At 34.8% G+C, this 27,120-nt stretch overlaps 1 protein-coding gene across 1 annotated transcript in view; it reads left to right on the top strand.

Annotated features, from left to right (window-relative positions):
- Positions 1–27,120, top strand: part of SEMA3A (semaphorin 3A) — a 202,685-nt gene that overhangs the window by 112,736 nt on the left and 62,829 nt on the right. The window contains exons 5-6 of the mRNA XM_047096879.1: positions 1,665–1,758; positions 10,335–10,454. Coding sequence (XP_046952835.1) covers positions 1,665–1,758; positions 10,335–10,454 — 214 coding nt within the window. The remainder of the gene's footprint in view (positions 1–1,664; positions 1,759–10,334; positions 10,455–27,120) is intronic.

Raw genomic sequence — 27,120 nt, 5'->3', positions numbered from 1 at the left:
ATACTAGGAAAGTTTATAATAATGATAACGATATGTGCTAAATTTGAATAATCTTTGGTTATAGTGGTTATATGAACAGTATTAAAGTAAAAATAATTTGTGTTTTTTTTTTATTTTGCTGCCTCAAAAATGCTTTGTTTCAGTTCTTCAATCCTTAAACATGTGAGGTTACATATCCTATTGCCATTGACTTTTAGAGACCTAGGGCTCAGAGACATTAATAGGTGACAAAAAAAATAACAGAGCTAATCATTGAGCCAGGTGGGCCTGACTTCTGACTCACTGCCCTTCCTACTGCACCTTAGCACAATTCTGAGAAACCCCATAAATTTTTGTGCTCTGTATATTTCAGAACTCAGCTAAACGACCATCATAACTAGGGAATAGCTGATTACCAAATACAGAATCACTGCAAAAAAAGGCTAAAATCAGTAATTCTCACTCACAGTAATAAAGATGGAAAACACTGTTGGTTGGCTTCCTTTTTCTCTCTTCTTTTCTAACTCAAATGAATTTTAAGAGTCATGATTTGAAACCCTGCCATTAGCTCCATCAGAAATATTAAATGTTAAATAAAGTGATCTTTATTGGCCATAAAACGAATACCCTTTATTATTCTAAGGAGATAGAAAATACTTCATGTGAATTGTAGAGAAATTGCCAAAAAAGCTATTTTATTTCAGCCTGTGGACAAGTTAATGTGCTACTGGCAAAAGCATGTATATTCTGACCTAATTAATTCCCAGAGCATTTGGTTCTAAAAAGAGGGTTTAGAAATGACCCCTCTTCCCGGTTTACTCCATGGTCACATAGACATTTCAGTAGCTAGATGGGGTCTCAGTCATGAGTTACTTACTTCCTTATTAAGGCTTTTGTTGCAGTGCTTTCTGGATATTTTCTACCGTGGTACTTGTGATTATTTCTGTATGTAGTCAAATGTTCCAGTTTCTGGGTACCTGAGCCTCAGCTGAGCAGATTTTCCTGTGATAAACATATGTCACCTCTGTGCTATTGTTCTGATGACACTACCTTCAGGCAACACCTTCCATAACATACAGTGTGATATTTCACACTTACAGAAACTGAGAAAGATAGTTTCAGGTATCTTCCACCTTCTAGTGTGAGTAATTTAAAAATGCTCGAGAAACATAAACAGAAAAGTTGAGGGAACGATGGAGTGGGTCAAGTGACTGCTATGGCTAATTAGCATTTCCTTCTGGAAAGTACATACAGAAAAGTAAGATAATCTGTCTTATTCTAGATATCTGATGTAGTGAATTGCTATATTTTCCTCTATGTGAAGGAAGAAAAAGAATCATTTAAATTTAAAATTCTTTCCTTCAGGAGCCATTAGGGTCATGGTTGGCATACCTATGTGATAAAATGATCCCTCAATTCTTATCACGACTGGTCTCATTCTTTAGAATTCATTTGTACATTGTTACCTGAAACATGCTAATTGGTACTAATAATCACTGAGCAAGTAAATGCTTGGCTACTAATAGTTGGTTTTAATCCACTGAAATTATTTTGCCATCTCTAAAGTTTACACAAATAATACTTCTTGATGGTAGACACAAATGCTCAACCTCTCTCTGATTAACAGGTATGTTAACATAGTTCTTGTTTTAAATAAATTCACCCCTTCTTTCTCTTTTCTACAGGATAACATTTTTAAGCTGGAGGACTCCCATTTTGAAAATGGCCGTGGGAAGAGTCCATATGACCCTAAACTGCTGACGGCATCTCTTTTAATAGGTGCGTGGTTAACAGTTAAACAGTGAATTTTCTATAGATAATAACCAGGTTGTTCCTTTTTATATACCAACATTTTCCATTACTAATCACAAACTATTTTAGGAGGATGCCAGTTGAGATATTTTAAAATATTTTGAAAATGAAGAAAAAAATACTAAATGCTGCTTTGATTATTGTACTGTTTGGTCTGTGATTCTTTTTAATCAAAATGGTTTAATATGTGTCCTTAAAATTGCCTGCACTGTCACCATACATTTCCACTAAGACTTTAAAATTCTTATCTGTGAGTAAGTCGTTTTGGTTTTCTTTTTATAAAAGAGGAGTTTCAAGGGAGAATTTTGACAAGTCAGAAGGAAAGAATGAGATTGTCTATCTTTGTTCATTGTAATTACAAGATTTGTCACACTCTCAACATTTGGATAACTTAATCAGTACAGTTTTAATGGTCATACAATTCTCAGAGAACCTATTGTGTCACCTCGAATAAATGAAGGAAGGACTTCACTATTCATCTTTTTTTTTGTTTTTTGTTTTATGCCATTTTTTTAATCTAACAAAACATTTAATGTATTTCCTCTACACTTGCCTCTAACCATCATTTTCTGGTTGTCTTCTTTCTTCTTTTCCTTCAGCAATGCAGATGGGTGGGGAATCCTTAGTCATACTTCAAAGGATGGAGATAGAAAGATTGAAGTAAGCTAAAGAGGGAGAAAACTTTAGTCTGTATTGAAAAATAAAGAATTCTTTCCACATACTTTTAATCACCTTTAGACTACCACTAAATAAACATGTGAAAAAAAGGTGATACATCATTAAACAATTTTTCTTTTTTTCCTTTTTTCTTTTTTTGGACTTTTAGGCGTGCTAACAAACAAAAACACAAAAGATTCTGAGTCATTAGTCTGTTCCTGAATACATTTTTCTATATGATCATGTAGAAATTATATAACTTTCGTTTTCTTTCCTTTTTTTGTTTCCTTTTCTAGAAAATATAGAAGGTAATTATTTCATAACATAACAAAAATGGTAGTGAAACTTATCAAGCATAACATTTCTAATTGAATTTTGCATAATAAATCTAGATTTTTAAAAAGTAAATTTAGGTTATTATTTGATATGTCATAAGGTTCAATTTTACCAGTCTTTTGTTTCTAAAAAATAACTTTTTTTTCTACTTAGCAAAATAAACTCTAGTCATATTGACTACAGCATTAACTATGAAGATCTATTTTTACCACTATTCTCTAGTGTTTACTAGTATGTTCCGCTGATCTCTGATCTCTTTTCTATTAAGAATGAGAACAGTACAACATGAATTATCTCCTCTATTGCTTTTCAAATGTAGACAATTGCAGTCCATTTGATACATTCATGAAGCATTTTAACAAAAGTTTAAGACCTGGAGGAATGCAGCAAACATAGCACACTTATAATTTTCCTCTTCACAGCTGGCCTAGTGATTACATGTAGATAACTTCCTTAAGTGCACACACAGAAATTTGAAAGTTGTCTTAAACAAAGGGGAGGAGTTCTACCTTGGGCAAACTTGCAGCCTGTACTTATTTAAATTGCATACTGAAGAAAAAAAGATAGATATTGTTCAAAAAGCAGTATGTTAACTCGTGCCTAAAGCAGCTTTAATTTGTGGTATGTTTCTCAGTGGGGATTTGCTTGATTATTTATTTTAATATTCCATCGAGAAAGGATGATGACAAGTAAGTATTACATAGTTCATATGGTATGCAACCACACAAGTCCACAAAGAATATGAAACTCCATAGTTTTGGTTTTATATTAGAATTTCTTTGAAAAAGCTGTTTAGGGTTGTGAAAAGGAAAAGAGAATGATGGAAGTTTCATGAATCAAGGAAAGGATGTGTGGCTAAAAAAGAAGCAGCTTTCAAATGGAAATCCAGACCTCACCTCTCTGATATGGTCAAATAGTTAAATAACATTTAGAGGTATTTAGTGCTTATTGACAAGGAAAACTATTCAAGCCCACATAAATTAATTTCTGAATCAGCTGAATAGCAAGGTACAGAAAAATGAAAATCCCTCAAAATCTCTGGAACATCATTTTCATTCAAGAGCTGTGACTTTGTTACTTGCTTTCCTTATAACTGTACTATAAATTCTTCTTCTCATAGTACACTTAATTCCCCTTGGTGGGTTTTTTTGGCATTTTCTCTTGTGATTTTTTAAAAAGAGTGCTTGATGATTTAATGCAGTTTTTTCAACATGAATATTTTCCCAAACTTTTACGTATAACAGTAAGAACTGTCTCTGAAATATACAGGTAGTACATTGTGTGTTAGAGATTGCCTGTTGGGAAAGCCTGTCTGCCCGAAAGACTGAATATATTCTCCTTATTTCAGCACATAAGAGAAATTTTCAAGGTTGTCCCGGGCTGTTTCTGTTCCCAATACTAGGAAATAAAGTTTCATGTTTGGCTCAAACCACCTATAAACTGGTTAGCTGAATCCTGACAGCAGATACTTTTTATGTCACTAGTCCCCCTAGTAAGCAGTTTCAACCAGTAATAAGCTTTAAAGCCAGATGACAGCTTAAAAAATTAGTTCATGAAATTTATCAAGGTTTAGTATAACTTCTTTTCAAAATGGTTTTTAAGCCGATGACCACAAAACATATGGATTCTTTCCTTAGCCATGCATAGCTACTAAATTAAGTCTCCAAATCCTGTAACAGGTCCTAAGTTTTTAAATGACCTTAGTAAAGTTAATTTTTCAAATCTCCTTTAATAAAAATCATTTTGTCAATATGAAATAGTTCCAGTATTTATTTTTAAGTATTTTTTATTTCATCTACCTGTAAATATTTTAATGACTTTATTTATTTTTTATTAAGAATAGCAGTTTCTCCCCTGCTCAGAAGAAATGCCAGGTGTGGCTGCAAGAATAAAATCTTGTATTTTCCTCACTAATTAAGTGTCATCTCACGTTTTCATGACATAAAAGCAATAGTCAATTTGAAAAGCAGTTTTATTTCCTTATTGAAGTCTTCTCTAGGCATTATAGTCCTAATAATTTAGAAATAATCCATCACTAAATCATATTATTGAAATCTATGGCAAGGGTCTAGGACTTTTAGTTATGATCTGTTTCCCCAAGCTAGAATTCTGCCTTGCCCCAGGAAAGAATGTAATTTGACATTAGAATATGCTCTCACTTGGTATTAGATCAGAGGTACTCCCTAAGTTAATTAACTGTAATTGAAAATATTATTTGAACCTCTCTGAGCCTCAATTTCTTTATATGTAAAATGGCATGGACATTCTAATTCCGCTAGTTGTGAGAACTAAATAAGACAATTTAATAGCATATCACATTTGAGTGCTTACATATTTCTGCAATATATGTAGAAGTGGAAACCAAGAAAAAAAAAGTAATAGTGGTTGCTGTAAAGGAGTCTGAGAGTCTGAGAGACAGATTTGATACCTTATAAATTTTATATTTTTCATTTTGTGCCATATGCACATATTAACTACTTAAAAATGTTAGTTTTAAAAGTACGATGTAAATAACAAAGCCAGCACATTATACTTATTCATACAGAGAAGATGTTCAGTAAATGTAAAAATGTAAAATTATTCCCACACCTTTTTACTCTGAAGAAATGGATTACATCCATGCACTGTGTGTGTGTGTGTGTGTGTGTGTGTGTGTCTGTGTGTGTGTATCCATGTAATAGAGAGAGACACATAAATTTATTTTTCCTCTGTTTCTAATTACTGTGTTGTTCTGTGAGTGGAATTTACTTAAGGTGTTAACAACATAATGGCTTGTCTTTAGGTTTGTTTGATTTTTGCTCAACATCGATGTCCCACATTACACCTGTGTTAGTAATGCTGCAGTTTCATCAGGAAATTTTTTTTTTTTTTACCTTCTACTTCTCACCACACCCTTCTTAGGAATTGTAATCCAATACATTAACTGATCTAAGCCACATTTTTACTTCATATTGAGCTGTGAACATAAAGTCCAGAGTACATATGAACTTTTGTTTTCAACACATGCTTCTCAGGTAACTCTGCCATGGTGGAAATGCAGTTCACTCAACTTTTTGTTCATCTCAGTAAAGAATGCTTTCCTTAGAGACAGTTTAAAAGGCTTACAGTTAAGGAAGAATGGCAGTATACTCAACTAGCAACTTTCATAGTTGACAGTTTTTAGGTTCTTAGTTACATCTGTCAGCACTAGTTTTTCTTAGTCTGATGTGTTCTTTTTGAGACATCAGACTTGCTATAGGGTGTTTTTTGTAGAGACTAAAAACTATTAGAGTATCTACAACCACTTTGATATATATAACAACTCATTGAGTACACTGTTGTACCAGCAATTTAATAAAATTGGATAAATTTCATGTTTTATTTCACTCGTAGCTTAGTATATACGGAAAAAATATGTATCCTAACCATAATGCTATTTGAATCATTGTAGGATAATATTTACCTATCTACTACTTCAGATTTTCAAGAAGACTTATATTAAGGGTCAGAAAACTGGAAAATTAGCACTATGCCCAAGAATCAACATATAATTTGATAACTTCATTAATGACCTAGAAACTGCAAAAGAAGTTGGCGAGGTGACTTTTTTCTGTTAAACATGCTTGTTCAAAAATAAGCCAACTGAGGTATAGTAAATTTCTTATACTCAGTTTTCATTAGATCATTTTATATAGCCACAAAAGGTACTAGGTCTTTAATCCATAGTGGAAATACACAAGTTTATTAAATAGTATATATTCTAAGTTGACTATTTGCTTATAAAAATGCAAGAGTAGAGTATTTTAACACCTGTACATTTGGGTCAGCTTAATAAATATGTGGCACAATTTCTGTGGAGCATTCATCCCTGCTAAGAGTTGACATCTAAGCAGAAATTCTGACTTAAGGCCTGGTATAAAAACCAGTTACTGATATTGTGGTGCCTGGGTGGTTCAGTTGGTTAAGCATCTGACTCTTGATACTGGCTCAGGTCGTTATCCTAGGGTCATAGGATCGAGCCCTGCATTGGGGTCCGTGGAATTTTCTCTCTCTCTCTTTCCCTCTGCCCCTCTTCCCCACTCGTGCACTCTCTTTCTCTAAAAATAAAAAAAATACGTTATTAAAATATATATTACTTTAAAAAGTTACTGATATTGAACATTGGTAATATGAGAATGTATCCTTCATGGCCTCTTAATCGTCTGGTGCCCTACAGCTCACAGATGACTCTTGCTAAAAATAATATTCAGGTGGGAGGGAATTTCCTATGACTGGAGGCAACTGGTGCCTAAACTGCAAACTTCCTTTGGTTTCTGAGTCCGTTCTTTAATTCTGTTTTTAGTACTAAATTGATCAGTAGCTCTCCTGCTGAAGAATTCTCTGCTTTCTCTAAATGATCTACTTATCTATTGTCAAAAAAGGAAACAAAATCAGTCTTTCTGCGTTTGCCTTCATTTATATTGATTTTTGCTTTCCTTATGTGGGAATGGATAAAAAGTGTAAGTTATAAAACAAGTACATATATTAGTAAGAGAAGCAAATACCTCTATATATCTAAGTAACACTTTCTTTTGGTGGTGTTTTTGTTATTTCAGCTCTCCTGTGAATAGAGTTTACACATAATAGCAGCCATAATTATGGATTTTACTCACACTGAACAAGCAAAAAAAAAAAAAAAAGATTGAGGGAAAGGGATTAAATCTACTAATTTCCAATTATGTAATAAAATAAGTCAAAGAGACATAAAAAATATATTTAAAAATTGTTTTTAATGTTAATATATTATTTTTGAGAGAGAGAGAGAGAGAATGGGAGAAGGGAAGAGAGAGAAGGAGACACAGAATCCGAAGCAGGCTCCAGGCTCTGAGCTGTCAGCACAGAGCCCAATGCGGGGCTCGAACTAATGAGCCATGAAATCATGACCTGAACCACCCAGGCATACCCCCAAAAAAGAATAATTAATGACATTCTTTACTCTTCCATTTCTGATTAAACCTCCTATTGGACATGTTCTGTCTGACTACACTCTGATATGAAATTGTTCAGTTTTCACTTTTGGTGATTCTCTTTTCACCTTTCCTGATTTTTATCACCTAACACATGTTTGAGAGGGCAGTGAGGTTCAATGAATAATTTAATACTTTTGATTTTTCAAGGTAAAGAGGACACAAGGCATCCTATTAGAGCTGTTGCAACATGAAAATATTTGAAATTAACATGAACATTTTAGGCTGCGATTACAACACATTTTTAATTAATACCTTCTTCTTCACACATCTCAAGAAAAATAATTTACCTGAAGTTTAAAAATCTGTTACATCTATTAATTATTTGTAAAAAGATAAAAAAGTAACCTTAATAAAAGTATTATAGTGATTAAATATAAGTAAAAGTTAAGGAGACAATAAACATTTACCTTTGAAACTCATAGGTAGCTCATTCATAGAATGTTTGCTTAGAGAAGGTTTGTTTGGGGGGCACATGGGTGACTCAGTCACTTAAGCATCCAACTCTTGATTTTGGCTCAGGTCCTAATCGCACAGTTTATGGGATCGAGCCCCATGTCGGGCTCTGTGCTGACAGCATGGAGCCTGCTTGGGCGTCTCCTTCTTCCTCTGTCCCTCCCCTGCTCGCTCTCTCTCTCTCTCTCAAAATAAATAAGTAAACATAAATAAACAAACAAACAAAAAAGAAAAGCTTTATTTTTTACCTTGTGGTCAGATAAAATATTATTGCAACTATTATGGGGAGAAGAGGTCAGATTTGAACTTGATATTTAATTAAGTGAAGAGAATACAAGATGCCTTTAAATCCCAAAGATACCATAGTATGACAGCTTAGAATGTTATATGAGTACCATTCATTAATATATTGTCACATCATCATTTTTTATTTGTCTTGATTCACAACAACCCAAAGTAAATGATCACTATCCTAAAAGTGCATAAGATAAAGTGTCATTTAGTAATATTTCAAGTTATAACCTGGAGTTATGCACTGATTCTCTCTGCGTCACTCTTCTCCACTGCCTTGGACGTAGTCCAAAGGTTGGTGCACCGAGACACTTCAGAGAACCACAAGCTGTACCAAAGGAACTGATTTGAGTTAGACCACTGAGAATGCCTGTTTTCATTATAAAACCTTCATGTGGAAGTGAGAATTGAGGGTGTGAACAAAGAATATCACATGAGAAATCTGATTCATATATTCAATATACATATGAATTTCATTATAAATATGAAAATCTTTGGAAATAATAGTGTTATACAAATGTTTAAGTTATAATTTATCTATGCCTATTTTATTTTCTGATTAATTTTCAAGGCACTGAATTCAGAAACATTAACTTACCCAAATGATCAGCAAGATAGTATTAAATTTACTGGTAATTTTATTTAAAGATGATTTCATATTTTTTGTTTCATTTTGCTGATAATTCATTATGAGTAAGTAGGCAATACTGTGTTTCCTAGATGAAATAATATGAGGTATTTTCTGTTTAAAGGAAAGAAAATATAATTTTTATACAACCTTAGTTTATTAAAAGCTGGTATGGTTTAGTGTAAGAGGCTTGAGATTAAACAAGCCTGAGTTTGAACTTTTACCCTTACTATCCTAGTCATCAGTTGAGCAACCTTGGGTTTCTTGAACTGTTAAGTAGGGATACCATTTACATCACACGGTGGTTGACAGAACTAAATGAGATAATTGGAAAGTGTCCAGCCAGTGCATGACTCCCCAGCAAACACAGAATGGTGTTCAGTAAATATTAACTTCTTTTTCTCCTCCCTTTTTTCTTTTCCTTTTTTTTAATCTTGTGATTATGATTCCTCATTTATTAAACTCTGACCTAGAGTTGATTTAATTTCAGTAAAAATGAGTGAAAAACATAGTAGAATCTTGAACTATGGAGATTATGACCTATATTTATCAAAATTTCCTCCTCTTCAGATACATTTCTTTAATATATGAAACTACGTGATGGACTTGTTTTTAGACTATGTGATAACTTTTACTAAGAACCCTTCTCCCACTTGATACATTCAAAAATAAAAGCAAGAAAAAATTATTGGTGAGGAAAATACTAGTTCTTTCTAAAGTATTGTAAAATCTTACTAACTCAGGTACCGCTGAAAAGGAAATACATTGACAATTTAATTTCCATTAAAATAAAAGCCATAGAAGATTTTACAGTGATATCCTACCCTAATAAATAAGGATATTAGAACAGCAGTAGCTTTACACCTCTGTATTCTGCACTTTGTCTCGCATCATAGTAGAAAAGAATAAATGTTAGGTCTTAGTAATGTCTACTGAACCATATTTTACTCAGTTATTTGAAGTCAGGACTTACAGAGTAGATGCTTAATCAGTGAGTGATCTCATAATAAAATACTCTTCAACAAAGACATAGAATAAAAATGAGTAATTGCATAATGATGCAGATAGCATATCTGTGTTCTTTCTAGCAGGGTCATAACTTGAGACTTTCCTTCTTTTGATTCATTTTGTTTTTCTTTCCTTAATTGAATTAAAGTATATGTATGTGGTTTTATTCTGTCACAACGTAGATGGAGAATTATACTCCGGGACCGCAGCTGATTTTATGGGGCGAGATTTTGCGATCTTCAGAACTCTCGGGCACCATCACCCAATCAGAACAGAGCAGCATGATTCCAGGTGGCTCAACGGTAGGTGGTGTGTGCAAGAGCACAAGCATGTTACGTAACACGTCTAACTGGAGTAGTCAGTGGAGAACTTTCCCTGTACGGTACCAACAGTGTGACTTGAGATTTAGTATGTGCTTAAACTCACGCTAGTGACTTCATGACTGTGGGTGTGAGAAAGTAGAGAAAACAGAGCAAGATGAGATTAAAAATTGAGGAAAATATTTGCTTCATGCCAAAACTGAAGTTTCTCAGCAGTTAACTGTGGAAAGAAATAGATCTGGGTTGGAGCTGCGGAAGGGAGGCAATGGAAAAAGATAAGAGGGCTTACCAGTCTTACATGGACAACACGACAGATGTCAACGTGTAGTACATTTTTTCTCCACGTCTCTCATAGTGCCCTGAGAGCATCATACGTTACTGAACATTTAAAAAAATTATAATGCTAATAACATTATGTTGAAAATATTTTCTTTTTTTTTAATATGAAATTTCTTGTCAAATTGGTTTCCATACAACACCCAGTGCTTATCCCAACAGGTGCCCTCGTCAATGCCCATCACCCACTTTCCCCTCCCTCCCTGCCATCAGCTGTCAGTTTATTCTCAGTTTTTAAGAATCTTTTATGGTTTGCCTCCTTCCCTCTTTCTAACTTTTTTTTTCCCTTCCCCTCCCCCATGGTCTTCTGTTAAATTTCTCAGGATCCACATAGGAATGAAAACATATGGTATCTGTCTTTCTCTGTATGACTTATTTCACTTAGCATAACACTCTCCAGTTCCATCCACGTTGCTACAAAAGGCCATATTTCGTTCTTTCTCATTGCCAAGTAGTATTCCATTAATGTTTTCAAAATTTCAAAGGACTTTATTGTTTGTAAAAATTTTTTTGTACTATTTATTCATTTTTGAAAGAGAGAGACAGAGTACAAATGGGGAAGGGGCAGAGAGAGAGGGAGACACAGAATTTGAAGCAGGCTCCAGGCTCCAAGCTGTCAGCATGGAGCCCGATGCGGGGCTTGAACTCACAGACCGCAAGATCGTGACCTGAGCCGAAGTTAGCCACCCGACCAACTTAACCACCCAGGCACCCCAGGACTTTATATTATTTCATTTTATTCTCTTTTCATCTTCCTTAAATTCTCTCTCAGTTTTTATAGGTGAAGAAATTAAGACTAATATTTTATCTAAGATTCTATCTAATCTAGTAGTAGAAGATTTGTAACAAGAACCCTGTTTCCTGAACTTCAGGCACTGGCTTCAACTTGATCAAGTAGATACTTTTTTTTACTCTCTTTCTCTTTTTAGTATGTAAATAAATTTAGTGTAGGAGAAAATGTACGAAATTTATATGCCTAAAATAAATAAATACAATTTTCCTTGTTTTATTTTGCCTCATTAACAAGAATGGAGCTCATGGGTTACCGTCTAAGTTCTCATTAAGATGCTTGAATATTCTCATTCTTCAAACTTCTACCACACTTATTTTTCCTGCCCTTCCTGGAACCCAAAATTCCTTGCATCACCTCTCTCTTTCATTGGTTTGTTAGAGAAAGATCACAGTTCTGCTGTTGAGCTTCATTGAAACTTCCAGAGACCATGAGTTGTGTATAATAATCTTTGTCCTGAAATGTCTCTTATTTTAAAGTGACTACTGAAAACATAAAACACACCTCCCATTAGCCCAGCATCTCTGCCCTCCTGCAGCAACATTTCTGATCATCCTATTATTTTTTTTATGTATTAATGAGTGGTGTGCCTCTTCCATGTTTGACCACGCTGCCTTTCCACTTAATTGTATTGATATTTTTTTCATAGTTTTACCCAATGTACATTTCTTTTGCGGTCTTTATCTCTCCTTCCGTGATTTTCTCCCCTCAATGGAAGACTTGTTTGTCTGTTCTATCCAAACCCTTCCTTTAATCATGGTGTGATATGAAGTCCCTATGCATCTAAGTCCATTTAGGGAAGTTTATGCTGCCTTTAGCCAACTTTAAACCTGAGTTTGAGTCCATGAAACTGCTTCTCCAAAAGCAGTTGGTGATAACTGGTAACTTTCTGTACACTTTATTTAAATCAGTCTCTCCATTTGGACAATATCTCTTGCAGCATTTCTTATTGTTAAGTAGCCCTTTCTCTTTAAAGAGTCACTTCTCTTAGTTTCCCTTGTTCCCTGCTCTCTCAAGTTTTTAGTAAGTTTGACAGCACTTCCCCGTTGTTTGTTCTCTTCAATGCAGATGATGCCTCAAATCATTCATAATTGAGTGCAGACACTGTGGTGTTCAAAAGGGTTTGGACATATAGTCAAATATCCATCCTAGGGGGGGGGGTCATAGGAGGAATAGTGGGTGACCTTATGAGAAATTAGCGGCCTCACCAAGGAAAGGAAAAGATGCTGAAATCACCATAATACTATCTGTATAAAACTATAAAAGAACCGGGGCGCCTGGGTGGCGCAGTCGGTTAAGCGTCCGACTTCAGCCAGGTCACGATCTCGCGGTCCGTGAGTTCGAGCCCCGCGTCAGGCTCTGGGCTGATGGCTCAGAGCCTGGAGCCTGTTTCCGATTCTGTCTCTCCCTCTCTCTCTGCCCCTCCCCCGTTCATGCTCTGTCTCTCTCTGTCCCAAAAATAAATAAACGTTGAAAAAAAAATTAAAAAAAAACAACTATAAAAGAACCAAACTCTAAAAATCTCAGGGAGTAATTTTGAAATATCCACTGTCAATTATTAAGCCTGGTCTTTGTATGGAGGCAAAATGGTGGGAAAAAAAACCTCTTTCAACATTGCTATCTGCTCTGTTCTCAAACCGAAATAGTTACGTAGGAGGGAAAAATGTTTGTTTTTTTGTTCAGCAAGGAGACTTTGATCTACTAAGAACTCTAAAGGGCATACAGGCTTTCACTGTCGATGCGAAAGAAAATCCAAGAAGATGGAATAACATAAGGGAGACTATAGTATCCATTTCATTTTTATGGCCTTGGAGGAAAAAAGTCATCAAGTTAAAGCTGCTTTTGTGTTGCACACTTACATGTTGACAGCTGAGTCTGAAGAATTTACACTGTGGGAAAGCAGTCATTGTCCACAGCTCTGTACTTCATCTTGCAAATGTGTAGTTCATTTGAGAATTCGGTTATCAGTCTCTCAGCACTAAACGTGAGAACTGATTTTACCAAATTAGCACAAAGGTTACATTTGACAGGGTGCAGAAACCAGAACTGCTGCAAGATGGAGGGTACGGACACATTTGAGATAGAACCAAGGGATTGTGTGAATCACAGGCCTCATGAAATTAAATGCCATTCCAGAATAAAATTGGAAACATAATGTTTACATATTCATGCATAAAATAAATGAGTCTAAGGCATCAGCATAGACTACACAATCATTTGTGCTGACAGAAGTAAAAAATACTAGCAAGGTACTTTTTGGAATGTCTTTGGGCCTATTAAAATTAATTTTGTTTTTCTTTTACTCAAAGAAAAAGATTTACTTTTCTTTTCTCAAATCAATTCAGACCTATTCAGTTATTTCGGATGCACCAGTTGCCCTATTTTAGGTGACTTTTAATTTTTATTCCTGCTGAAGTCAAATAATAAACGAAAATGGTTGCCTAGAATTAGATCTTAAAATATCTTGATATTTTTTAAATAGAATTCCAGTATTTTGATAACAACTAAAATTTACCTTTATTTATAGTATCAATCAAGGTTTAAATTTAGTTTCCTTTTAATAGGAAAAATTAGGAATGAGTAACAATTTTGTTTATTTAAAAAAATTTTTATTAATGTTTATATTTGAGACCATGCAAGAGATAGAGTGCAAGCAGCCGAGGGGTAGACAGAGGAGACACAGAATCTGAAGCAAGCTCCAGGTTCGGAGCTGTCAGCACAGAGCCTGACGTGGGGCTCGAACTCACGAACCGTGAGACGGTGACCTGAGCCGAAGTCAGACGCTTAACCGACTGAGCCACTCAGGTGCCCCGGAATGAGTAACAATTTTTGATGAAGAAACATAAGAGGAGAAATCTGTTGATTTTTACATAACTGTGCTTTAAATATGATTTTTTTTTAATTAGCCCCTAGTTTAAGGTTACTAGGTATTAGAACAACTTGTGATTTCAAAAAATGTACTGGTTTGAGTTTGACACGATGTGCCCAAATTCACCGTTTTGTTTCTTGTACATTATAAATTCTCTCCATCTTATGTCATTTTAACTTCATTTAAACTTCACTTCCAATTTCAACTTACTAAGAGTGTGAAAATTAGGGACAGTTCTCTATATATTCATAGTCAGAAAACTAAGTCTATGGTGCTGTTGCAGTCATGATTTCTTAACCATTTGGTATGTAAATACTGCTACCTACTTATATGTGTTAACCATTCATTAGAGCCGATAGTCGCTAACCCACTCTTATTTTTCTTTTTGATGGACACTGTTTCCAGTATTGTTTATGTCTAGGACTGATGGTGGGACGTAATATGAAATGGGGGAAAGACTACAGTGTTTACAGTAAGCTTCACCTTGCCTTTACTTTTAATGGGATTACCTCTTACAGTAGTGAAAAACTGGCAACGTGATAATGTGTAAAAAAGTTCTAGGCAAACAATCGACATATAGTAAGCACTTAATAAATGTGATTTTTCTCAGTATCCTGTACTTCACTTCCATTGGCTGGAGCACGCTTAGAAAGCTTCCTCAGACCCATTCTGTGAGTGATTATATTTGAGTCAGGGTGAAAGGGCAGTCCAAGTCAGGTTTAATATACGAAACCACATGCCTCCCTGAGAGAGTGAAGGCCCATTGAGCACAAACTGGCCTATTTACAGTGCCCGGAGTGTGAGGCCTTCCCACTCATGTCAGGAAGACCTGTTTTCTTGTAGTGGAATTTCTTCACAGGATCGTGCCCGTGGCTAGACCAGCCCCCTTGCTCTTTTCTGTGATTGAAACAGTGTGCAGGTCATCGTTCCACCTCCTTTCACTTGTGCCACTGCTACCGGGGTGGCTGTCCTCTGCGGTTGTGCACTAGGAGTTTCCATGTTCTCTGAACATGCAAGTTTCTCCACTAGACATTTTTCTGAAAATAGAACCAAGAAATGTGACCGCAAATAAACCATGAGAGCACAAATTAATATTACATAGTACCAGATACCTAATCTCAAATCGCTTGTACAACTCTTTCCATGCTCTGTTTTAATTCTGCCATCTTCAAAGGCATAAACTGTCAGAGTATCCAATTGGATTTTTTTTTAATAATAAAATGAATTATCTGGCTCTGTATAATGTCAGACTTCTTAACGATGCCATTCTGAATTATTTCCTGGCTTACATAAGTCAGTATTATTTTGCTGACCTTGGAGGAGAAAGCCTTCTGGATGCCTTATTTAATGGTTATATGGACAGATGAGTATCATAGAAGTTGAGTGACCGTTCAGTTAAAACAACAACAGCAACCACAAGTGTCCTCTTTGTTTTCATAGCCTATAAAAAAGCAACAGGGATACGGTCTTTTTTTAACTTTTGAATTACATCTCCCATGAATTATATTCTTATTCATTAAACATTCTGAGGTATCAATGTAAAGAGTCACAAATAAAAATTATAGTATTTTTTGATTATTTCTGCTGAAATTATGCTGAAGCAAAGGTACATAATATTTAAAAACAGTCTGTACCTAAACACAACATAGTGGTCACCTGAGGTTTTGTCTCCTGAATCTATTACCTAGAAAAATGTTAAGCCTGATAAATAATGCATTCCCCCCCCCAGAAGTATAATCTTTTTAAAAAATACATACACAGCATGAAATTATTCTACTGTGCAAATGATGATAAATTTAAGAAACTCACTAAATATGATTTCTCTTTTCATAAAGAGTAAAAAGTTACCAAAATATAACTTGGTCTCCCTTTCTGAGGACCTATTTTCTATTTCACATTTTGTGTAAAGAACATAATCACTTTTAACTGGTACAACTCTCCAGTATGGCGTATTAGACACACACTTTGAACCACTTATTTCAAAATTTGTCAGTGAATTATGAGAGTAGAAAAGTAACATTTCAAAATATCATTACATTCATTTAAGGGAATCCCACTTTTTAAATTAAAATCGATGGAAATGTAGAAAAATGAGACAATATCTTGGAAAATTCTTTAAATTGAAGCCGCCCCCTTTTCCCTTCTTGGTTTTTAACATTATTCTCTCTAGCCTTACCATGAGTTTAATGAATACAGAGCCTGTCTATACCAATTTCCTCTTCTAGCCTCACTACATTCAGAGCTCAGTGGGCCTCAATAGGGATTTACTGCTGACTGGGTAATCTGGGTTCATGTGTGCAGTGACATCAAGCAAGAGATTTACCCAAAGAAGTGGATGCCATGACAATGCGTGTAACCATGGTGTGACCGGCCTCTCTGACATGGCTCTCAAAAGCTTTCCCTCTGTGAAAACAGAAGCCTGTTTGCAAATTAATTAGTTTCTGGCGGCAGCTTGATTGTTGACCCAGAGTTTGTAGAGTGGAAAAACAATCAGATTAGTGTGCTCAGGGTAAAAGACCAGTGTGCAGTTGCGTGTGGCTTGCTCAACTATTGAAACTATGAATGGACTGAAACAAATTCTTTTCTGAGAAGCCTAGGCAGAGGTTAAGTGTGATGAGCCTAGAGCTCCCCAACAGCAGGGGCTAGCGAATTAAAGGATTTTAGCCAGATAAAGCTGAATGACAGCAAGTGATGCCATTGAATTTTAATGGCATGGATAGTTTTGGGGGAAAAAAAACACAAAACACTTGTTACCTTCTAATCACTCTTAGTGGGAAGAGTAAGTTGCCATATTATTAGATGTCTGCTTGACACAAATACTTCCATAGTGGTAGATTTCAGGAGCTTTCAGACTGGAAGGTTTTAATTTATAATGTCTCAAAAAATATCAAAACAGTAAAAAGTTATAAAGTAACTGTCTTTTCATGTAGGTGAAATGTTTGCTCATTTATATACTCTGTCTCGTGAGGTGTCATCTTCACATGCCCAATAAAATGAATCCTGAATTAAGGAGAAATGTTGACTCATGAGAATAGGTGTGCTGTTTATTTTTACAAATACTAAATCACATAAACATGCCAAGGATGGAAATCCTCAAACTTAGGACAAAAAAAAAAAATTCTGCATGTAGTTTTTGATGATTAAAAATTGTTTCACTCAATAAATTATTGTTTACACTTAATTTTGTTAGATTACCTAACAACATTAAGCCATATATACTTTTCCTTTTTAGATACCATTGTCAGATGGCTCCCTAATAACAGCTCTACTGGTATCACAATAGTTTCCCATTCAAAAATCATTTATATCTCTCAATTTACAAGTGAATTGAATCCAGATTTTGCTGCCTGTCAAGTCCTTTATCTTCTGATCCTAAATGACTTCTCCAGTGTTAAACACTAGCATACTCTAATCGAATAGTTGGTTGTCCTCAGATTTACTCTCTTTTTCATTTAACCATACCACTCTACTGATTGATTTTAATCTTTCCAGCTTTGAATCTCAAGAGCACATAGGTACTCACTTGTATTTATCATGGGAACTACCACTTTGCCTTACACTCTGGGAAATACCGAGTAAGAAATTCTTGAACAATCTGCTTTGCAGGCTCTGGAGTTAAACTGACTGTGTTTGTATCCTAGGTACTCCATCTGCTACTTGTATGACATAAGAGGCAATTTACTTATTTTTATCACCCAGTTACGATTTGTAAAACATCGTTAATATTACTATACCGTTGTACTGAGAATGAATGAGACAGTCCATGTAGGTTAATAAGAATAGTATCTGATAATACAGTAAATGCTCATGACAGCTTTGGTTGCTTCTGCTATCATTTGCTTACAGGCTGCCAACATAGCACATAATGCACATTTAGCAGATTAATACAGTGAACCTGTCTGAAGGTGATGTTTGCCTTTTTTTAATCTGTTCTCAGGTTATTTTGTTTTAGTTGATTATTGTCATGGAGCATTTAGTACATCAAGAATAAATAAAATTTAGCTTTAGTATTAAAATAGCAAATAACATTTTAATCAAATTAAGCTTAACGAAATTAGCAGAAGTAATGAAATGATGAACCAAGTTTTTCCAAGTGTTAACTTAGCTCTAGTAAGTGCAATATTCATCATTTATGGAAAAAAATCATTAGGTTAATTCTTTATTAACAATTTTTCCAGAATTAATTAAGAAGACATTGATTGCTTTTGAGAATGCTAGGAAAATCGTTTATCCTGCTCTATCACAGCTCAGCTTTGTTTTTTTGTTTTTTTGTTTTTTTTCTCGTGTGGACATCATTGGTGACCTTTGGGATAGTGGTTAAAAGTGCAGATTCTGTGGAGCCTGACTCCTTGAGTTGGGCAAGAGCTGAGCAACTGTAGATGGCAGATAAAAAGATTTCTGTGCTTCATGTCCCCTTTTTCTAATGTAAATAATGATATTTCCTCCCTTGTCAGATAGTTATGAGGATTCTGTATGAGTGAATTCATATAAAGCATTTGCAAAAGTGATGGCTCTTACCAAAACAAAACAGTTTAGTTGATGTTAGCTGGCTTTATAATGTTATGCGAGAATTTTAAGGAATGGAACCATAAAATACCTAAATATGCCACATCACTAAAAATGCAGTAGAATGCACAATCTCACTTAACTGAGCAGCCAGTATTTTTCTAGGAAAGCAGTGAAAGTGGCTGAAAGACAAGAATGAACTGATGAGGTAAAGTGAGGATGACATATGCCCTTTCCTTAGCCGGAGTCTGTACGTGCACGATTTCTTACCTAGTGATGTCTGTACATTTTGATGAAATTACATCTACCACTCCTTTGCTTCCATGAAAAAAAAAGCAGTTTTTAAGCTTCATCACACTAAGTTGCTTACATATGACGAAGAGTCATTAAAATGTTCTATATTTCACATATCAACTAAATATAAATTACAAAATGTTATCTAGGAAGAGGGTATTTAAAATGCTTTCCCAGTAATATTAGTAAGAAGATTTAAGTATGTTTTTTACCCTTTAAGAGACCATTTTCGGGTTAGAATTGTTTATGTCACTATATGATTTAAGAAATGAGGCAAGTGAAAATCAAAGCTCCTTCACCTTGCTCCCACCTCTACCTCCCACACCCTGCTCTAATCAATCTTTCAGTTTCATTTTTTTTTAAATTTTTTAAAAATGTTTAGTTTTGACAAAAGGCCATATTTCATTTTTTCTCATTGCCACGTAGTATTCCATTGTGTATATAAACCACAATTTCTTTATCCATTCATCAGTTGATGGACATTTAGGCTCTTTCCATAATTTGGCTATTGTTGAGAGTGCTGCTATGAACATTGGGGTACAAGTGCCTCTATGCATCAGTACTCCTGTATCCCTTGGGTAAATTCCTAGCAGTGCTATTGCTGGGTCATAGGGTAGGTCTATTTTTAATTTTCTGAGGGGTATTGAGGAGGGCACCTTTTGGGATGAGCACTGGGTGTTGTATGGAAACCAATTTGTCAATAAATTTCATATAAAAAAAATAATAAATAAATAAATAAATAAATAAAAATCAAGTAATTAAAAAAAAAAATGTTTAGTTTTGAAACAGAGGGAGACAGAGCGCGAGTGGGGGAGGGGCAGAGAGAGAGAGGGAGACACAGAATTTGAAACAGGCTGCAGGCTCCGAGCTGTCAGCACAGAGCCCAATGCGGGGCTCGAACCCACGAACCGTGAGATCATGACTTGAGCAGAAGTTGGATGCTCAACCAGCTGAGCCACCCAGGCACCCCAATCTTTCAATTTCCTGTAGCACTTTGGATCATCACATAAGTTGTGCATTTTAACTGTATACCACTATACATGTGGTACTGTATAAATTTTGATTCAAAAATAAACATGCAGGGGCACCTGGGTGTCTCAGTCGGTTGAGCACCTGACTTGGGCTCAGGTCATCATTTCGCAGTTCAAGAGTTCGAGCCCCACATCGGGCTTACTGCTGTCAGCGCAGAGCGCACTTTGGATCTTCCACCCCCCTTTCTCTGCCCCTACCCCGCTTGCGTGCTCTCTCTCTCAAAAATAAATAAACAGTAAAAAAAATAAACAAGTTAATTAATTAAAATTAAAATAAAGATACATAGTTTAAAACTAATTGCAATTCATTAGCAATAATTTATATATTGATGTAAGTATAATGTAAATGTTTTATTTATTAGAAGTGTAGTTTTTAGTAATTTGCTTGATGATTTACTAAATTAAAACTGGTTTTGGATTTAATATAAGCTGAGAGCATAAGAGACCCATCAAAAATGTGTCTCTTCAATATGTTTATGAATGTGTCTAAATTCCTTTAAGTCCAAATAATCTCTTTTGCTCATTTAATTGCTAATAAATAAGATGCCAGGGTTTCAATATCAAAGAGAGCTAACCCATTTATACATTTATAAAATCCTAACATGAATATGTATGGAAATAGGTGACAGCAGATAGAACTGTCCCTTTGGGATCCACACTGCTTTTTCTGTTAGCATACAATGGAATTTAAGTTCTAGCCAGTACGGAATTGTGTTTTCAGTTTATACGTTGTCTTATGACCCACTTATAATTTAGTGAACTTTAATATGCCTAGTGACTGTAAAAGCTAGTCAATGCCAAGGCTGATATCAAAAGGCTGACTGCCACTTAAATTGCTTAGTATCCTAGAATGGCTGTTTTATAAAATACGTTTTCTAAACACATTCAAGAATAAATGAACAAATTATACCATTGTTTTGCAAGATGAAAAAGCAATCTTGTAAGTCAAATGAAAATAATGAGTTCTGAAGGCAGGAAAGAATAACAACACATGGATCACCATAAAACATTACTTTTGGGGTGAATTAAAGGGAAAGAAATCTAGTTATACTAACAATTCACATTAGAGAATTTGGGCTTGTAGGGCTCAGTGGAACCAACAAGGCATAGGATACCTTTGATCAATCGCCTTCTTGTGTTTATAGTAGTCATATTAAATATTTTGATTGAAGAGAAATTATTAAAGTAGTGGGATAATGCCGCTTGCCATAAGAAAACTGATGACTGCCCTTCCTGTGATGTTATTGCTATCGATTTCCTATAAATAAAAACAGGGAGAAAAATCACATCCCTTTATAGTTATAACTCTGATCAGCCAATCAGTGCCCAAATTCTAGTGAAATTGCCTTTGAAAGACCTTGAGATAATTGTGTGCTAATGAATCTTAAACTGTGAACTTATTTTCCATGTTTTTTCCAAGCTGAAACTATTTTTATTTTCTTCCTTCTTCATTTCTAATTCCTGAATGAGAGCAACTTGTAGAAAGCAATTGAAAAGACTGGCTGGAGCTAGGAACATGGTAGCATGATGTAGAAAAACAATGGCAAACAGTTAACAGGTCCAACTTGTTGTTGTGCAATGCAGAAGTCATTTCGTAGTGATACAGCAGAGACTGTAGAACGTAAGAAGAATGTAGCCATGTCACGAAGATTTGTAGAATCTTTACTAAAATTATTATCATTTTGATTAATTTTGCCATTTTGATTTTGTAAAAATGTACTGTAGCCCCACTTAGCAATACTGCCTTAATCCACTCACAAATTCCCAAACTCTTCATTCTCACAAGGATCATGGTTATCAATAGATGTTACTAGTATTTTAGTATAGAATGTTCCAGGGATAATAGCAAAGTAAAACTTTCTCTAATATACTTTTTTTTTAATGGTTTTATTTATTTTTGAAGGAGAGAGAGAGAGAGACAGAACACGAGCCGGGGAGGAGCAGAGAGGGAGGCACAGAATTCGAAGCAGGCTCCAGGCTCTAAGCTGTCAGCACAGAGCTCCATGCAGGGCTCGAACTCACGAACTGTCAGAGCATGACCTGAGCCGAAGTCGGAGGCTTAACCGACTGAGGCACCCAGGCGCCCCTCTAATATACTTTAATATAACTGAGGAAGCTGAGCCAGCAATTGCTGTTGTAATTGCTTACTTAGAACTATTGCATGTTTTCTTGGGTAAGAAAACAGTTCATAATAAAGAAGAAAAATACATTTTTTAAACAGAGATCTGTCCATTGGTTAGAGTCTGCAAAGAAAGCTAAAACGGAAGGGGGAATAAAGGGAGAAAAGAAAAGAGTAATTCCTATGGTAAATAATAACTTCCTAATTAGATTGTGTTTTCATCCCTCAACCATAATAAACACATCTATTATAATACATTTTGTAATGCACACACCAAAATAAAAATCTCCAAATGACACCATAAAGTCTTCTATCTAACCAAGGTCTAACCCTGAAGTTTTTAGGGTAAATTAGATGTGATCCATATTAAGGAATTTTTTTACAGTTTATAGAAGTACATAATGTTATCGGAACATATATTCGTGAAAATACTCAGATTACCATTTTATATATTAATATATGATTGTTAGCAAAACAATTAAGATCTATGTAATATGATATGATAGGGTTAAAATAGCTACATTTTAATGGGAAATTAAAAATAGATCATGTTTAGGCAGAGATTAAACTGATTTAATTGCTGTTTCTCAGTGTATTTATTTTGTTTTTTAAAGCGTATGTTTAGTTTCCCCAAGTCTAGTCCTTTTTCATCTCATTCAACAATATTTCTATTTCTCTGTACATAACTTAAGTTTATCACTCACCCCAGTTACTAACATAGAATGCCATTCTCTCCTTTTCCCCTGCAGTTCTATTGTAAGTCCTCCTAGATTACTGGTAATCACACAGTGAATTGCTAGCTACCAACATATTTCTCTGGGCAACTTCCATTTTCTACACGCATTAAGCACTCTCTGGGTACCAAGAACTATTATAAGAAACAGCTGAGTAAGAGCAATCCCTGCCCTCAGGCTAATACTTACAGAACTTTTTATAAATGAAAACCCTAAAAGTTGTAGCATATCTACAGGATCATATGCATGTATTTACAAGATGTCCTAATATCGTAAAACCATTGTTTAAGCGGAGGACATACTCTCTATTTTTCTTTTAATGAAACATGAAATTTTTTTATTCAGTTGATTTTCACACTTTGATTCAGTATCAGAACCACTGACTGTTTGAGGCTTTTACTATGAAATGACAGCAAGGTGGAACAATTATGAAGGAGACTATCTTTTGTCTCTACATCTACAGTCTTTTCTTAGAGAATGTGTGTATAAGAGAGTTAAAAAAAATGAGAAATCGGAAACCCTTTTAAGTTTTAAGGGAAAAAAATGCAAATCTGTTGGAATCAGAAAAGCTGTAGATAATACAACATAGGTTTTTATAACCTGTTATTATAATGACATATATAATGCAGACAGTCCATTAACACTATTACTGGTTTTTTTTCTTGTGAACTATTTCCAGTTGTTTCTTCATTAAGAATGATTATGTATTTTGAGTGCTAATAGAAATTCATAATGTCATATTCCTAATTATAAAGACATCCATATGGCCCAAAGATACATGAAAAGATGCTCAACGTCACTGATCATTTGGGAAATACAAATCAAGACTACAATGAGATATCATCTACACCTGTCAGAATGGCTAAAATCAACAACACAAAAAACAATAGGTATTGGTGAGGATGTGGAGAAACGGGAACCCTCTTGCACTGCTAATGGGAATGCAAACTGGTGCAGCTGCTCTGGAAAACAGTATGGAGGTTCCTCAAAAGGTTAAAAATAGGGGTGTGCCTGGGTGGCTCAGTGGGTCAAGCGTCTGACTCTTGATTTGGGCTCAGGTCGTGATCCCAGGGTCATGGGATCAAGCCGGCATCAGGCTCCATGCTGAGTGTGGTTCTATGTATATTTTAATAGTTATTTCATGTAGAAATGTAGAAATAGTAGATCTACTAGAAAGTAGAACTAACTTAAATTTAATCCATATTAAAGACATTGAAACCATTTCTTAGTGTTATTAAAATCAAATAACAAACCCTGTACTTTTATTTATTTTTTTTTTCAACGTTTATTTATTTTTGGGACAGAGAGAGACAGAGCATGAACGGGGGAGGGGCAGAGAGAGAGGGAGACACAGAATCAGAAACAGGCTCCAGGCTCTGAGCCATCAGCCCAGAGCCTGACGCGGGGCTCAAACTCACGGAGCGCGAGATTGTGACCTGGCTGAAGTCGGACGCTCAACCAACTGCGCCACCCAGGCGCCCCAACCCTGTACTTTTAAAAACTAGGTTGGGAGTATCAAATTGGTTTAGAAAATACCTTTAATAGTCTTGATTAGGTATCTCTGGAAACAACTTTATATTAGCATTCAAAATACGTAATCATTCTTAAAGCAGAGACAATTGGACAGAGTTGACAAAGAAAAACAAGATAACGGTTTCAATGGACTGCCTGCACTGAACAAATATTGAAAATTGATTTAAACATCAGAAGTCATTTTAAATTGGATCCACCGTACTGTAAATGCTGTGACATTGTTATTATACTGAATATTGGAAGGTTTAATAATAATTAAAGCAATGATTTGGAAAATTGATGTCCTTACCTAAGGAAATAATTGAAATAATCATGAACAATTGAAATCCTGTACTCGTATAGGATTTTATACTGTTCAGAGTGCTTCCTGTAAGACCACTTCATCCTCGCAAAACCACTGTAAAATAGAAAACTGCAGTAATAACATTTGAGCAACTTACAAGAGGATAGTCGCTACCTGTTGTTGAGTGAAAACAGAGTAAACCCATGTCTTCCAAACTCTTCAGTTTTGTTCTCTAACATGTTCATTATAGTATTTACCATTTTTTAGATTTGTGTATTTCTGTACTTTGCTAAAGATTTCACACATAGGAAATGTTTATCAAGTTAGATAGAGACTTGGAAAATACAGGTACATTTGTTTAAAAACAACAACAACAACAACAACAAAGATTTGCCAGAGTTAAAGGATTTTATCCTGTAATGGTTCACAGAATGAATTGTGCTGTGTATGCATAGTTTAAATAACTGAAAACTTAGTTGGTATAAACTTTTCCTGCTAAGAGTTTGGCCTTTGGATGAACAGCATGTGCATCTCTGGGAACTTGTTAGAAATGTAAAATCTCAGAGGCTACCCAGACCTACTAAACCAGAATCTGCACTCTCTTGAGATCCTACATTAAAATTTGAGGACTAGACTGAAATATGTTACAAAATATATTATATCTTTGATTGTTAAAGAGACATAGAGACATAATAGTTTTGTGCCAGTCTCCCTGAGTAGATTATCTTACATCTCAGCTGAAATTTATAGCACACAAGAATGTGTGTGTGTGTGTGTGTGTGTGTGTGTGTGTGTGTGTGAGTGAATGTGTGCGTGTTCATTAGTTACGTTAAATTACTGCTCCTGATGTGGTCTAATCCAAACTCTCCAATTCTTCTAATCAGCCTTTTTAAATTAGTGGCTTTTGCTTCCATTTAAGCTGGGGAGATATAAGCACTAGCCAGGTGTGTCCCGTGAACAGCTTGGTTGGAATTTCAAGCAATGGTCATTGATAAGAGCTCTGTGTCAAGCTCGTAGAACCTACCTTACCCTGCTTGATTGAATCCATTCTGCTGAGACAGTGTCAAATTAATACAATTACTGGCACATTTATGATAGCCCATAAAATCTCCCACCACTACATTCTTGCTAAAGGTTAAGAATTACAAAAAAAAAACCTGTGGTGCAGGCAGTGACTTCTGGGGTTCAAAGAAGCTTCAAGCACTTAAAAAAAAGTTTTCAAAGCACATTATTATAAATTAACTGTCTTTCACTACAGCTAGGCTAGTACTGACAATATTTTAAATAATAAATTTGATGCAAAATAGCAACATCGAATTTAAAATACATGATCGGCAATTTTCTTCTAAATATCTTTTTGTCAAAAGCATCCAGCTGATTAAAAAAAAAAAATACACACTAGGTAGATTTTTATACAAAGAAACAGAATAAAACCCAAATGTAAAACAAAAATTACATATTTTAAAAATTACAACTTTAAATTTTGTATTATAATCTTAAATTTTAAATTATAGGGTTGTGATATGATTATATGATGTATGATTTTATCATAAAATATATTATTTTAAACATCTAGAACGTTTCTGATTAAAAAACAACTTTCTAAATTTCACGTAAATATAACTAACAACTCTCTCACTGTTCTAGTTCACATACATGCAATCCTAAAAGCAAAAGTAAAACTAAAAATAAGGGAAGTTGTTTTGTTAAAATAACAATACTTGTTTGTTTTCAGTAGAGTGTGATTAGGAAAGTACAAAAAAATAATAGCTAATGTAAAATTTGAATTGTTATTTCTTAAGGGATAAGATCTTGCAGATTAAACAGGGTGTGAAGTAAGAATTGTTTTCTCCCAATTCTAATTACTTTGAAATTATGCTATAAATTATCTTCTTTTCTGCCTTGAATTTCCTTTCCCATATAATTAGACATTTTCAAGAATCAAAACTATTATTGTCTCTTAAGAACAAAAGCCATAGAAACTGCTAATTATATCACACTTGAACATGTTTTTCTTCTTTGAAGAGACCCTGAATTTCTGGCATTTTTGAGAACACTTTCTGACCAGAGGATGATAGAAATGTGAAGGTCTGCTAGTGTTGGAATCAGGATAATTACTTTCTATCTATAATAATATTCATGTTATTAAAAAG

This window comes from Lynx rufus, unplaced genomic scaffold (assembly GCF_022079265.1).
Source record: "Lynx rufus isolate CCGP_SWC_20201006 ecotype Redwood Valley unplaced genomic scaffold, mLynRuf1.p SCAF_4, whole genome shotgun sequence".
NCBI classification, from domain to species: domain Eukaryota; kingdom Metazoa; phylum Chordata; class Mammalia; order Carnivora; family Felidae; genus Lynx; species Lynx rufus.
The sequence above is the reverse complement of the archived record's forward strand: the minus strand, read 5'-3'. Positions and strand labels throughout refer to the sequence as shown.